Raw genomic sequence first — 14,183 nt, 5'->3', positions numbered from 1 at the left:
CAAATGTACCATTTTAACTTTCTTCTTGTCCCTTTTTCTATATTCTAAAAAGTTATTTTCTTAATGGTTGCCCTACAGATTACAATTAACTTTTTAATTTAAAATAATCTAATAATCTAAGCAGAATTAGTACCAACTTGATTTCAATAGTACACGAAAACTGCTCCAATATAGCTCCATTCTCAACCTTTTTTGTGCTAGCCATTACATTACATTACATACAAATTAAATTTTTATTTTTTTATTTTTTTAATGTTTATTTTTGAGAGGGGGAGGGGCAGAGAGAGAGGGAGACACAGAATCCGAAGCAGGCTCCAGGCTTGAGCTGTCAGCATAGAGCCCAACGCAGGACTTGCACCTAAGCCAAAGTTGGGCGCTTAACTGACTGAGCCACCCAGGCGCCCCCAAATTACATATTTATACGTTATAAATATATATTCAGTTGTCTTTTAAATCATATAGAAAAAAGTTGCAAATAAAAATATTTTAATTAAAAGATTTTAAAAATAAAAAATATTAAAATATTTTATACTTTCTTTTATATTCAACTATGCAGTTGGTGCTCTTTATTTCTTTGTGCAGATTCAAGTTACTGTCTAGTATCCTTTCATTTCAGCCTGAAGGACTCTTTTGATATTTCTTGTAAAGCATGTATGCTGGTGATGATTTGTCAGTTTTTGTCCGGCAATGCCTTTATTTCCTTCATTTTTGAAGGCTATGTTGCTAGATGTAGAATTCTTCACTGATAGTCTTTTTCTTTCTGTCCTTGAAATGTCTTCCCTTCTGACCTCCATGATTTCTCATGAGAAGTCAGATATTACTCTTACAGAGAATCCCTTGTATGTGATGAGTTGCTTTTGCTTGCAGATTTCAAGATTCTCTCATTGTCTTTGGCTTTCAATAATTTGACTATTATGGGTCTAGGTGTGGACTGCCTTGAGTGTATCCTACTTGGAATTACTTGAATTCTTTGTATGTGCAGATTAATATAATTTCATAAAATCTGAGGATTTTTCAGTCATTTATTCAAATACTTTTTGTATCCCTTCTCTCTCCTTTATTTCTGGGAATTTATGCATATGTTGGTATGCTTAATGGTTCTTCATAGTTCTCAGAGGCTCTGTTCATTTTTTCTTCATTGTTTTTTTCTTACTGTTCCTCATACCAGATAACCTCAATTGATTTATTTTCAAATTCTTTGACTCTGCCATTTCAAATATGTTGTTGAGCCCTTCTAACGAATACTTTATTTCATTGTAGTTTTCAACTCCAAAATTTTTAATTTTTAAAAATTTCGATCTCCTTTTATATTATCTATTTGGTGAGACATTGTTCTCAGACTTCCCTATGAATCTTAAGAAATGATTTCCTTTAGTGAACCTATTTATAATAGATGATTTAAAGTCTTTGTCCAATAAGTCTAATGCCTGATTTTCCTGAAGGGCAGTTTCTATTGTTCCCCCCCCCCACCCCATACTGGCCATATTTTTCTGTTGCTTTCGAAGTCCTATAATTTTCTGTTGAAATTTGGACATTTTGAATAATAGAATGCGGCAACTCCAGAAATTATATCCTTCCTGCTCCACTCCAAGGTTTGTTGGTGGTGGTGTTTGTTGTTGTTTTGTTTGTTCAGTAACTCTGCTGGGCTAATTCTGTAAAGTCTGTATTTTTCTTCATGTTTGGCAGCCAAAATTTCTTCTTGGGTGTTTAGTGTCAACCAAGTATTAGAGATTTCCTTAAATGTTTTTGAACCAGTAAGTGTCCCAGCCTTTGCTGAGAAGGTGTGTGTGTGTGTGTGTGTGTGTGTGTGTGTGTGTGTGTCAGAACACACCTTCAACATTTTGATAAATAGTTTACATCTCTTCCCTGGCCTTCACATTCTGCTTGCCACTGAACCTCAAGGTCAGCCAGATGTCAGAGATTAGGGCCTTATCAGGTATTTCCTGAACATGTGCACAGACCTTCATTCCCCATTTGTTCTTTAATTTTGGGGTGGTGGGGGGGGGGTTAGTCTCTTGTTAGCCCCAACTAGTTTCACTACCTCAGGCAGCTGTAATGTTAAACAATTGTTACTGATTGTTTCTGAACAAATGCCCTAGGAATAGAGCTGTTTGCACAAAGTGAGTTCTGAGCCAGGTCAAATAAAGACAAGCTTTATGAATGGAGCTTTTCAAGGTACTGCCAACAAGTCAAATAATGACAGTTCTCTGAGGATGGGGTTTTGGAGGAGCTCTAAACCCATTATGTCACCTCCAGTGGCTGCTAGTATACCTGTTTTAAAAACCAATGTAGTTATAAGATTGTTGTTGGTATACAAGGCTACCATTCAGCTGGAGAGGAGATGGGAATTGGGCAAGTCAAATGCTAGAAAGCTCACTGTTCTTACCAAAACTCAATAGTTTTTCATGTCTATGTACTTTTTAGATAGTTGCAAGCCTTTGGTTAATTTCTCAAGTTCTGAGAAGGTTGATTTTGACAATTATAGCCAGTGTTCCCTTTTTATGGAGAAGCAGATTTTCTGCCATTCTGGAAGTGCTTCTACCAGATTTATTTTTGTCTTTCATTATCCTGAATTGATCCCCTCAGCCTCTAGTTGTCTAAATCCTTGAGTACAGCGCGGTATTTTCATCAAATGTCTTACAAGCAATATGAGAAGGTGGTACAAAAAGCCATAGAAAATGATGAATACATAAGTACAGACCCTGACACTTTTTCAAAGTTTGGCTCCAAGGTCCTCTTCCGTGTGTGGAGATACATTTGAAATGTCAAAGATCTGCCAATTCTTCATTTTATGTGAGAGACGAAACTTCTGGATAAATAAAAGTGAAGTAGATTCAGACTAGGTTTCCTACCAAAGTGACTATGAAATTATGTTGGGAGCCCCCAGAAGGAGACTTTTTTGATCTAATATTCTTACATGCTAATTAACTTGAAAATGTAGTGTTTAAGTAGAGGTACAAGAGGGATGTACTGTGGAGGGAGGGCATTAACATTTGATAATTCTGCCTGGTACGCAGGTACTTGTTATCTGTACTCTTTATGCATACAGGTTATGCACACACACACGTGCACACACACATACACACAGAGGCAGTCCTTGCTTTACAGGTTCAGATATGCTGGATATTAGCTACTCTGGCTTAAATAACACCAGTTGTTCCACAATATGGTTCAAATTTCAGTTATCATAGCATATTAAGTGTGAGAAAATGCATAAACCTTGCATGGTAGCTCCTTAGTCCACAAATCACTATGTAAATAACATGTGCATCATGATCAATGAGCAATCAGAGCAGTTCTTTCAAAGTTTGTCAGTTATTGGTTATTGCACACCTGTTATACAGTTTAGGTAATGACAGCAAAGTGTGCAGTTGTGTTGCCTCCTTTTTTCCCAGTGATAAACCCATGCAGCATTGTATAAAAATGGGTAACTGAGAGAATTGATCAACAAAAGTGATAGTGCAGCAAAGAAACAAAAAAATGATAAAGATGAAAGTAAAGTGAAATTTGAATGGAATATAAATGGTATTATAGAAAAAAATAGGCTACTGTCAAAATACTGACACGGTTGTCTTTCCAGAGACTAGATTTGCAGCCAGAAGAACTTACTGAATATGAACCAGGAGGAGGAAAGTGGTTGTGACAAAAAGAATAAGGATGTCCCAGAATGACACGTTAAAGGAACTCCTATATTTCACAACATTGAAAGCACAGAGGATGAAATGTTGAAAGTGATCCAAACATGATGCATTACCAAGGCTCAGACAAGATACTTTCTGGGTGTTTAACAATTCTATCAGGAGAAGACCGGCATTATTCAAATTACTCTTGATAAGTTTCCCTTACAAAGAAATAAGTTTAATTATCAACGTTTTTAATGTTTCAAACTACAGGGTATTAAATGATTAGTTTTTCTTTCCCCCCGCCCCCTTTCATTTCTTTATACGTTTACAACCATCAGTGAAGGGAGTTTGGAACGTTTTGACAAAATTTGTAAAGATCACGAAACGATCTTAATTTTTCCCATTGATTATTAAGATAGTTTTGCATGGTTCACATTCTCACAGTTTCAAACAACCGTGCAAGCTAGGACTGCATATATATGCTACATACATCATGTATATAATAATATCATATTTATAGTATGTATATGTACTCACGTACATGCACGTATATATCACATTATAGTACGTATATGTACACACGTGCATGCATGTATATAATATATATCACATTATAGTATGTATATGTACACACATACATGCATTTTGTAGAGATGCATTTTATGTAAACAAAATCTTCAAACACTTAAGGCTAGACACCGTAAATGATCTTGTCCCCGCTCCGTTACAACCATTAACTGGTAACTATAAATTTAAAATAATTTTTTTTTTTCTGTCCTGAAAGCTTGTCATGGGATTTTCTTAGACTCTATACAGTTGAAAACGAGTTCCCGTCGGCCGCTGGGGAAACTGAGGCACTCGCGGCGCAGGGCCAGGAGGCGCCAGTGGGCGGGGGCGACAACCGGGCCGCTCCCGAGCTCTGGGACAGGGAGTCCCACAAGGCCCGCCGCCCGCCCAGCACTCACGCGGGGACTGCGCTGGCCGGGCGGAGGGGCGGAGGGGGCGGAGGGGGCGGAGGGGGCGGAGGGGGCGGTGCGGGAGGCGGCGGGCCACGCACGGCGGCGGCGGCCGCGGCAGCGGGAGCGGCGGGCCACGCACGGCGACGGCGGCGGCGGGAGCGGGAGCCCCGGCCACGCGCGGCCGTAGCGGCAGAGGAGGCAGCGGCGGCGGCGGCGGCGGGAGCGGCGGCAGCGGGAGCGGGAGCGGGAGCGGGAGCCGGGCGCGCACGGCCGCGGCGGCGGGAGCGGCGGGAGCTGTGGCGGCGGCGGATGGCCCAGAGCTGATCTATGCGGCGCTTGGAGGGGCTGTGTCTGCGGCGCCGGCGGCGGCGGCGGGGCCCTGCCCGCGAGCGGAGCGGGGACAAGATGAAGTACCAGAAATACCTGACGGTGCTGCAGATGGCCATCGGCGTCACCCCCTCCAACCGCGGCAGCCTCCTGCCGCTCAAGAGAAAGCTGTGGTGAGGGCGCGGCGGGCGCGGCGGACGCGGGTCGGGGCCGGGGCGGGCGGGCAGCGAGGCCGCCGGCGGCCGGGCCCGACGGGCGCCGAGAGCGGGGAGCGCAGCAGCCATTTCGGAGCCCGTGGGGCGCGAGCGCCGCCGCGTCCCAGGTCCACGCGAGCTCGTGCCGCCGCGACCCTCGGCTGTGCTCCGTGACACGTAGAGCGGCGCGCTGCGGGGAGGGAGGGGCGGGGACCCGGAGGCTCACGGGCACCCGGGCACCGGTCTCCCGCCCGGGACTGTCCTTTCAGCCCCATCCCCGCCACTTCTGGCTCAGAATTTCCAGCCAGGCTCCCTTGGAGGCAGCCAGCAATTTATTAGCTCTGTTTGCGTTTTCTGTTCTTTCTCAAAATCCATCTGCTGTGGGTACAGAGTGAAGGGCGAGCCGCTCCCACCGTAAGGGGAGTAAGTTGCGAGATTATAATTGCATTATCGGGGACTACGTTTTATCTGCACGCGTTCCAGTTCCTCTGACCTGGAAACTGTTATTGGGGTAACGGGAAAAGATCGCCCTTAAAAGAAAAATGTTTGGGGGTTTTCCAGATCTGGTTTACACAGTTGATTATCTATCGGATTGTATTGCCATTTTATTAGCGTTAAAATGTGGTATATGGAATCCCCGTGTGCTGTCCTGGCATTCCATTGCCTAGAGACTGAAGTGTAAGGTTCTGGCACGAAAGAAATAGTCCAGAAAAGGGATGGGGGACTATAGAAAAACTATGCCAGAAATTTTGGTGTTCAAGTGGCTATTTTAATTTTAAAATTTGTGGTCCATAGAGATTTACTCACTTCAATTTGAATTTAATTTCAAGGTTATAGAGAAAAGGAAGTGAGGCTACTTTTAGGCATTTGAGAAAAGTAGTTTCTGCTATCTAAGACGAAATGAAAGAGTGATCCAAGGAATAGAAAGATTGAGCAACCAAGAAAAAGTTAAAAAAAAAAAAAAAAAAAGAATCCCAGTAACGGAGAATTTTGGAGGTAAGACAAAAATGCATGGGCAGCGAAGTTCAAATTTCAGCTGTGCCACTTATTGTGTGACCTTAAACAAGTCACTGGAGTATCTGTTTCTTGGTGTGTACCGTGTGAATGATGCTATCTACCTCATGGGGTCATACCCGGATCAACTGAGATACTGAATACAGAGTGTCTGCCACTGCCACTATGCCTGGATGAATAATGTGTGCTTACTGAATACTAGTGTCTTCCTCCACTCCCATGTGTTTAAAAAAAAAGAGAGATTTATTCTGCAAAAGGTATTTATTTTGATGCACAGCAAGTGACAGCACATAGAAGACTAGGCTGGCTGGTAAAAGTTAGCAGTGATTAAGAAATGTCCATGGAAAGGCTGGCTTAGTCGGTAGAGTATGTGACTCTTGATCTCACAGTCTTGAGTTCAAGCCCCGTGTTGGGTGTGGAGCCGCTGAATAGGAAAGGAAAGGAAAAGGAAAACAAAAAAAGGAAAAGTCCGTGGAAGCATGGAAAAATATTTTAGCAAATATATGAAGACTGTGTCTCTATTGAAGCAAGAAGCGGTAACATTTGAAGATGGCTTTTCAGATTGATGGTATACGGGAAGAAAAAAGAAGTCAGCACCAATGGTCTTACCCTCCCACTCTGCTTTTCTCCTGAGCACTTACCGATATCTAATCCACTTCAAATTTTACTTAATTTTCATACCTCTTACCTCTCCCACCCCTCACTGGAATTTAAGTTGCATGCGGGCAGGGCTTTTTGTCTGTTCAGTTCATTACTAAATTCCCTTTAACTAGTTTCTGGTACAAAATAGGTCCTCAAAAGATACATATTGAATAAATGAATTCCTTTAAAAAATTTTTTTAATATGAAATTTATTGTCAAATTGGTTTCTATGCAACACCCAGTGCTCATCCCAACAGGTGCCCTCCTCAGTGCCCATCATCCACTTTCCCCTCCCTCCCACCCCCATCAACCCTCAGTTTATTCTCAGTTTTTAAGAGTCTCTTATGGTTTGGCTCCCTCCCTCTCTTTTTTTTCCCCCTTCCCCTCCTCCATGGTCTTCTGTTAAGTTTCTCAGGATCCACATAAGAGTGAAAACATATGGCATTTGTCTTTCTCTATATGACTTATTTCACTTAGCATAACACTCTCCGGTTCCATCCACATTGCTACAAAAGGCCATATTTCATTCTTTCTCATTGCCTAGTATTATTCCATTGTATATATAAACCACAATTTCTTTATCCATTCATCAGTTGATGGACATTTAGGCTCTTTCCATAATTTGGCTATTGTTGAAAGTGCTGCTATAATAAACATTGGGGTACAAGTGCCCCTATGCATCAGCACTCCTGTATCCCTTGGGTAAATTCCTAGCAGTGCTATTGCTGGGTCATAGGGCAGATCTATTTTTAATTTTTTGAGGAACCTCCACACTGTTTTCCAGAGTGGCTGCACCAGTTTGCATTCCCACCAACAGTGCAAGAGGGTTCCCATTTCTCCACATCCTCTCCAGCATCTATAGTTACCTGATTTCATTTTAGCCACTCTGACTGGCATGAGGTGATATCTCAGTGTGGTTTGGATTTGTATTTCCCTGATGAGGTGTTGATGTTGAGCATCTTTTCATGTGCCTGTTGGCCATCTGGATGTCTTCTTTAGAAAAGTGTCTATTCATGTCTTCTGCCCATTTCTTCATTGGATTGTTTGTCGGGTGTGGAGTTTGGTGAGTTCTTTATAGATTTTGGATACTAGCCCTCTGCCCAATATGTCATTTGCAAATATCTTTTCCCATTCCGTTGGTTACCTTTTAGTTTGTTGATTGTTTCCTTTGCAGTGCATAAGCTTTTTTTCTTCATGAGGTCCCAATTGTTCATTTCTGCTCTTAATTCCCTTGCCTTTGGAGATGTGTCAAGTAAGAAATTGCTGCGGCTGAGGTCAGAGAGGTTTTTTTCCTGCTTTCTCCTCTAGGGTTTTGATGGTTTCCTGTCTCACATTCAGGTCCTTCATCCATTTTGAGTTTATTTTTGTGAATGGTATGAGAAAGTTGTCTAGTTTCATTCTTCTGCATATTGCTGTCCAGTTCTCCCAGCACCATTTGTTAAAGAGACTGTCTTTTTTCCGTTGGATATTCTTTTCTGCTTTGTCAAAGATTAGTTGGCCATACTTTTGTGGGTCCACTTCTGGAGTCTCTATTCTATTCCATTGGTCTATGTGTCTGTTTTTGTGCCAATACCATGCTGTCTTGATGATTACAGCTTTGTAGTAGAGGCTAAAGTCTGGGATTGTGATGCCTCCCGCTTTGGTCTTCTTCTTCAAAATTACTTTGGCTATTCAGGGTCTTTTGTGGTTCCATACAAATTTTAGGATTGCTTGTTCTAGTAGCTTCAAGAAGAACGCTGGTGCAATTTTGATTGGGTTTGCATTGAATGTGTAGATTGCTTTGGGTAGTATTGACATTTTAACAATATTTATTCTTCCAATCCATGAGCACAAATGTTTTTCCATTTCTTTGTATCTTCTTCAATTTCCTTCATAAGCTTTCTATAGTTTTCAGCATACAGATCTTTTACATCTTTGGTTAGGTTTATTCCTAGGTATTTTATGATTCTTGGTGCAATTGTGAATGGGATCAATTTCTTTATTTGTCTTTCTGTTGCTTCATTATTAGTGTATAAGAATGCAACTGATTTCTGTACATTAAATTTGTATCCTGTGACTTTGCTGATGAATTCCTTTTTTTTTTAATGTTTATTTATTTTTGAGAGAGACAGAGCATGAGTGGGGAAGGGGCAGAGAGAGAGGGAGACACAGAATCTGAAGCAGGCTCCAGGCTCCAAGCTGTCAGCACAGAGCCTGGTGTGGGACTCAAGCCCATGAACCATGAAATCATTACCCGAGCCGAAGTCGGACACTTAACTGACTGAGCCACCCAGGAGCTCCTGAATGAATGAATTCTTAATAATGCATAACTGGGAAGGAAATTTTTCTGATATTAAATTTAAAAATTAAGATGTGGGAATAATATTGGAGGAGCTATTAGACATGAATATTAGCATCATTTGGCCACCAAATCTGGAAACTTAGGTTTATTCTTTTTCATCACTGGAATGCCTCTTCTGAACATATATTCCCCAATACATTTTGTGAAAAGAGGACACGAGAAAATAAAATTCAGATAGTTTAGTACTCTGGAGATTCATATTTCAGGCTGTCAGTGAACTGGGGCCAGCATTAAAAACCATCTTACTAAGAGATGGCCTGGAAAAGGCAGGGGGATTTTGTTTAACTTTTCCACAATCTTAAATGAGCATTTCAGAATTTCTGCTCAATGTTAAGTGAGTTTGCAAATACTAATGTAGTTTCTGCAGTGGCAAAGTGAAGAGTATATGCTACAGAAACTCTAGAGTGGATGGTACTTTTTAATGTTTACTTTGAGAGAGAGAGAGAGAGGGAGAGTGAGTGCACATGCACACATGGGGGAGGAGCAGAGAGACGGAGAGAGAGAATCCCAAGCAGGCTCTGTGCTGTCAGCATAGAGCCCAATGCGGGGCTTGATCTCACAAACCGTGAGATCATGACCTGAGTGGAAATCAAGAGTCAGACAGTCAACTGACTGAGCCACCCAAGTGCCCCAAGTGGATGGTATTGTTAAATATAACATACATATATAGTTTTGTGGGTTTTTTTAAGTTGAAGAATATTGTGCTGCCTGATCCATCTATCTTATGTCTTCTGGAATTTATTTTCTAGATTAACATTTCATTTTGTTAGTAGCAGAGCAACTGCACATGGATAATTGAGACAGAACGCACCTTTACGTAGCAAGAAGATATGTAGATATGGGTTATGACTCCTGAGTGGTGGGTGGGAACCAATAGCAGACATCAGAATGATTGTCAGACCTTGGGATGCAATAGCTTATAGCTGTTTACAAGATGTGAGGGCATACTATGATCACTGGGTGTGCTATGTATAAGAATTTATATGAAGGTGCTTCTGAAAGCTTATATGCTATCTGTGTTCTCTCTGTTTAAATTTTTGCAGTCTCTGTGGAAAAACTGCATGCCTGCAAAGCCTATGCCAGTGTAAGTAAAGGGTAGGGCTGAATGTTTCAGTGTTTTGGCCCCACACTTCTATCTAGTTTGACCTTTTGTGCTCATCAGCTTCCTTTTGTGCAATATCTTTCTTTCTCATTGACTCTGAAAATCCATTAAGGAATATTATATTTACACACAATTTAAATGGACACTAAAGCAGAAAAACAGCCAGACTGCATTAGTGGCATCTGCAAAAACCCTCTTCTCCAAGAAATTTAGGAAGTAGGACTGTTGGCAGTGTTTGGTTCCGAATCACTACTGTTTAGGAGCCTGGAACTAAGGCCTGTTAGCTCTGCCTGAGGTGGGTGTGAGTTTGCTCAGCTTGCTTCCTTTGGGGGGTTTCTTCTTATAACTGCTGGTGATGAAAGCACTAAGGTGCTGTATTTCCTAGAGCTGCTACAACATTACCACTAACTCACTAGCTTAAAACCGCAGAAATTTATTCTCCCTCCGTTCTGGAGGCCAGAAGTCTGAAATCAAGGTGTCTTCAGAGCTATGCTCCCTTGAAGGCTCTTGGCGAGAGTCCTTGCCTCTTCCAGCTCCTGGGGGCTCCAGGCATTGCTTGTGGCCAGATCACTCCCATCTCTACATCTTCACATAGTCTTGGTGTGTCTGTGTCTCCTCCTCTTCTGTCTCTTCTAAGGGCATTTGTCATTAGATTTAGGGTCCACCTGGATAATCCAGGATGATCTCATCCTGAGACCTTTGACTTAATTACATCTGCAAGGACCCTTTTTCTAAATGGGGTCACATTCACAGGTTCCTGGCTTTAGGAAGAGTGGAGAGAAAGGGCACCATTCAATCCAGTACAGGTACCAAGGCCAGCTCCTTGCTCTCCAGAGGGTGTGAAGCCCAAATAATTGTTAACTCCTGTCTATTTTATGTGACATGTGAAAAATATTTTCACAATAATTGTATTGTTGTCAGTCTTGATTTTTGCATCAAGTGCTCTTAGGAATATTTATATTGATCTTAGCGGGGGAAAAAGAGTATCATTTCATTTTCTTCAGGCTTCTAAATATATTTCTCCTGGTTATTTGATTCAGTAATTATTGAAGGCCATGTGACATCAATTCACTCACTCATTAAAAATTTTTTTAATGTTTATTTAATTTTGTGAGAAAGACAAAGTGTGAGTGGGGGAGGGGCAGAGAGAAAAGGAGACACAGAATCTGAAGCAGGCTCCGGGTTCTGAACTGTCAGCACAGAGCTCGACACGGGGTTCAAACTTACAGACCTTGAGATCATAACCTGAGCCGAATTCAGACACTTAACAGACTGAGCCACCCAGGCAGCCCTCAATTCACTCATTCAAATAGTTGTCCAGTAATCAGATTGTGGAAATAAGAAGAACTTCCATTCATTGAGCTTAGTGCCTGCTGGGCCCAGCATAAGTGATTTCCAAGCATCCTCTCATTAACCTGTAGCACCCCTGTGAGGTAGGTACTGTATTTTCACAGTTTTACAGATGAGGTCATTGACCTGCCCAGAGTCACAAATAAGGTCTTACTTATACCAGTGGTTAGGGTTAAAAACACATTTGAGCAGGGACATGACAGTCTAGAAATGAAGAATGACTGAAAACATGTACAACATGACTGAAAAGTGCCCTATAGGATGTTGTTTCTCCCAGGGTGGCACATAGTCCCCTCATGAGTCATAGAGGTTCCCCTGATGAGGCGGGAATGTCTCTAGTATCCAAGTCCTTTCTCACTGTGTTTTGTTTTTTTTACTTTTTAAAAATTTATTGAGGTATAATTGACATACAATGTATTACTTTCAGGAGTACAGCATAATAATTCAGTATTTATATATATAGCCAAGTGATCAGTACAGTAAGTCTAGTTAACATCCATCCCTTTCTTAGTTTCTTTAGTGAGCAAATTGTAGCCAATTATGCACATTATTATTTACAAGTACAGCTAAGGGCCATTTAGATAAACCTTTTAAGTGAACTCTTCAGGTTTTTGAAGTCTGATACTTACAGACAAAAAATTAGGATTTTACTAGCTTTTACTTAAGTGTCCTTCACAAAGATTCAGTATCCTAAAGTCAACTCCCCTGCTGTACTTAGGCACCTGTTCTTATACCCTTGTTTGGGGGGGAAGATACTTTGCTATCACCAATTAGTGTTAATGTTCAAATGGTTTGTGGTGTCAATTGGTGATATATTAAAATTAATACCTTGTAGAAGAATTGTTAGATGTTACCTTTGTTGGTAGTTTCTTCTTGCGTAACTACCTTGTTTTTACCATCTTGATGGTTTTTGCTCAATATTTTGTTATTATTGAGATATTTTCCACTAGAAATTAGAGATGGGCGAGGTAGATACGCTTGGGAGTTGTTTGTTCCAAGTGAACCATGGTCAAAAATGATTGTGAGCCAAAGCTCCCGAGTTATAAACAAAGTGAGAGGGTGGACCCTGGGTTTCTGCCTTTCAAGCATGCCAGCCATGCCCACAAAAACATGGTGGGAAAATATGAAGGGATTGGAGAGAAGCAGAAATTTTCTTCCCAGTAATCCCCTAGGGATGATTAAATGGAATTCGGAATTAGGAAAAGAAAAAACTTCATTGGAAGCTAAATACTGATTTCCCCAGAGTTCAAGGGAAAATAAGATTCCTGTATCTCAGTTACTAACTTTATTTTCCCTACCATCAAGGGCCGTTCTCCTAAATATGTAGGAAATGACCTCCAAAGTCTGATTTATTCAGTTCAGACCACACCATCAGGTTGAAGGAGAATGGGGCCCTGGGACTAAAAAATACTCCTTATACTCCAGATCAGGAAGAACTGTCCTTGGTGGGCGTTTTGTATCCAAGTACAGCCCTTCTTACCTGAGTTGTAATATACCTCTGTATTATTATTTTTTTTTTTAAGTAGGCTCCACACCCAGTGAGGAGCCCAACATGCGGCTTGAACTCACGACCCTGAGATCAAGACCTGAGCAGAGATCAAGAGTCAGATGCTTAACCGACTGAGCCCCCCAGGTGCCCCTATACCTCTATATTCTTATGAATGTCCAGCAGAAAACGATTTGAACACACATATCCCTGCCCCAGGACAAATATTAATTGTCAAAAACTGTAGTAAAACAAAGGAGTAGTGACATCTTAAATTCCCTAAACTTCAAGACCCCTTCTGCTTACCTATGATTTGTTATTTACCCTCCCAAACAAATGCTGTCATCTTCATTGATGTTAACAAATAAGTCCTCTTGTTAACATCCTTCTTCAGGCGATGTCAAACTGTATATCACATATGGACTAGATAACAACTGTTGCTGCATAGAAGTAGAGAAACTATAAAACTAAATTGCGCTGTATCACTCAGATTAAATAAGTATTTCCACATGAGTTACTACTGAAATATTCACTATCTCTATGATTAACAGTCTGTATTGTTTTTTCTTTTTTTTTAATATTTGTTTATTTTGGGGGTGGGGAAGAGCATGAGCAGGAGAGGGGCAGAGAGAGAGGGAGAGACAGAATCCAAAGCAGGCTCCAGGCTCTGCACCATTCAGTGCAGAGCTTGATGCAAGGCTCAAACCCATGAACTGTGAGATCATGACTTGAGCCGAAGTCAGATGCTTAACCGACAGAGTCTCCCAGGTACCCCACCATTCTATTTATTACCTGGAACTGTGTTTATTCCTTTTCTTTTTTTCCCACCAAAGAAAAGGGGGTCATTACTGAATCATATGCTTTTTAACAGTTGACCTCCTAGCTTCACAAAGACCTGGTCAAAACTTTACAGTTACTGAAATTACTGGGTAGGAGCCTGGTTCTATGTGTAGACAAGGCACCTTCCTTCTGCCAAGTCTGTGGGTGGGGTGGGTACAGACCTGATGTTCGCCTGCTATGCCCAATTCAGCTTTACTCCTTAATAAATGTTTTTTTTTTTTTCATTTTTTTTTTTTATTTTTATTTATTTTTTTATTTTTTTATTTTTTAATATATGAAATTTACTGTCAAATTGGTTTCCATAC

General features: G+C 41.2%; 1 protein-coding gene across 11 annotated transcripts in view; it reads left to right on the top strand.

Annotated features, from left to right (window-relative positions):
* Positions 1–4,893: 4,893 nt before the first annotated feature.
* Positions 4,894–14,183, top strand: part of TJP1 (tight junction protein 1) — a 225,620-nt gene continuing 216,330 nt past the window's right edge. For all 11 annotated transcript variants that reach the window (XM_049613994.1, XM_049613993.1, XM_049613990.1 and 8 more), the window contains exon 1: positions 4,894–5,082. In XM_049613994.1, coding sequence (XP_049469951.1) covers positions 4,910–5,082 — 173 coding nt within the window. In that variant the 5' untranslated portion in view covers positions 4,894–4,909. The remainder of the gene's footprint in view (positions 5,083–14,183) is intronic.

This window comes from Panthera uncia (genome assembly GCF_023721935.1).
Source record: "Panthera uncia isolate 11264 chromosome B3 unlocalized genomic scaffold, Puncia_PCG_1.0 HiC_scaffold_1, whole genome shotgun sequence".
Classification (NCBI taxonomy): domain Eukaryota; kingdom Metazoa; phylum Chordata; class Mammalia; order Carnivora; family Felidae; genus Panthera; species Panthera uncia.
The sequence above is the reverse complement of the archived record's forward strand: the minus strand, read 5'-3'. Positions and strand labels throughout refer to the sequence as shown.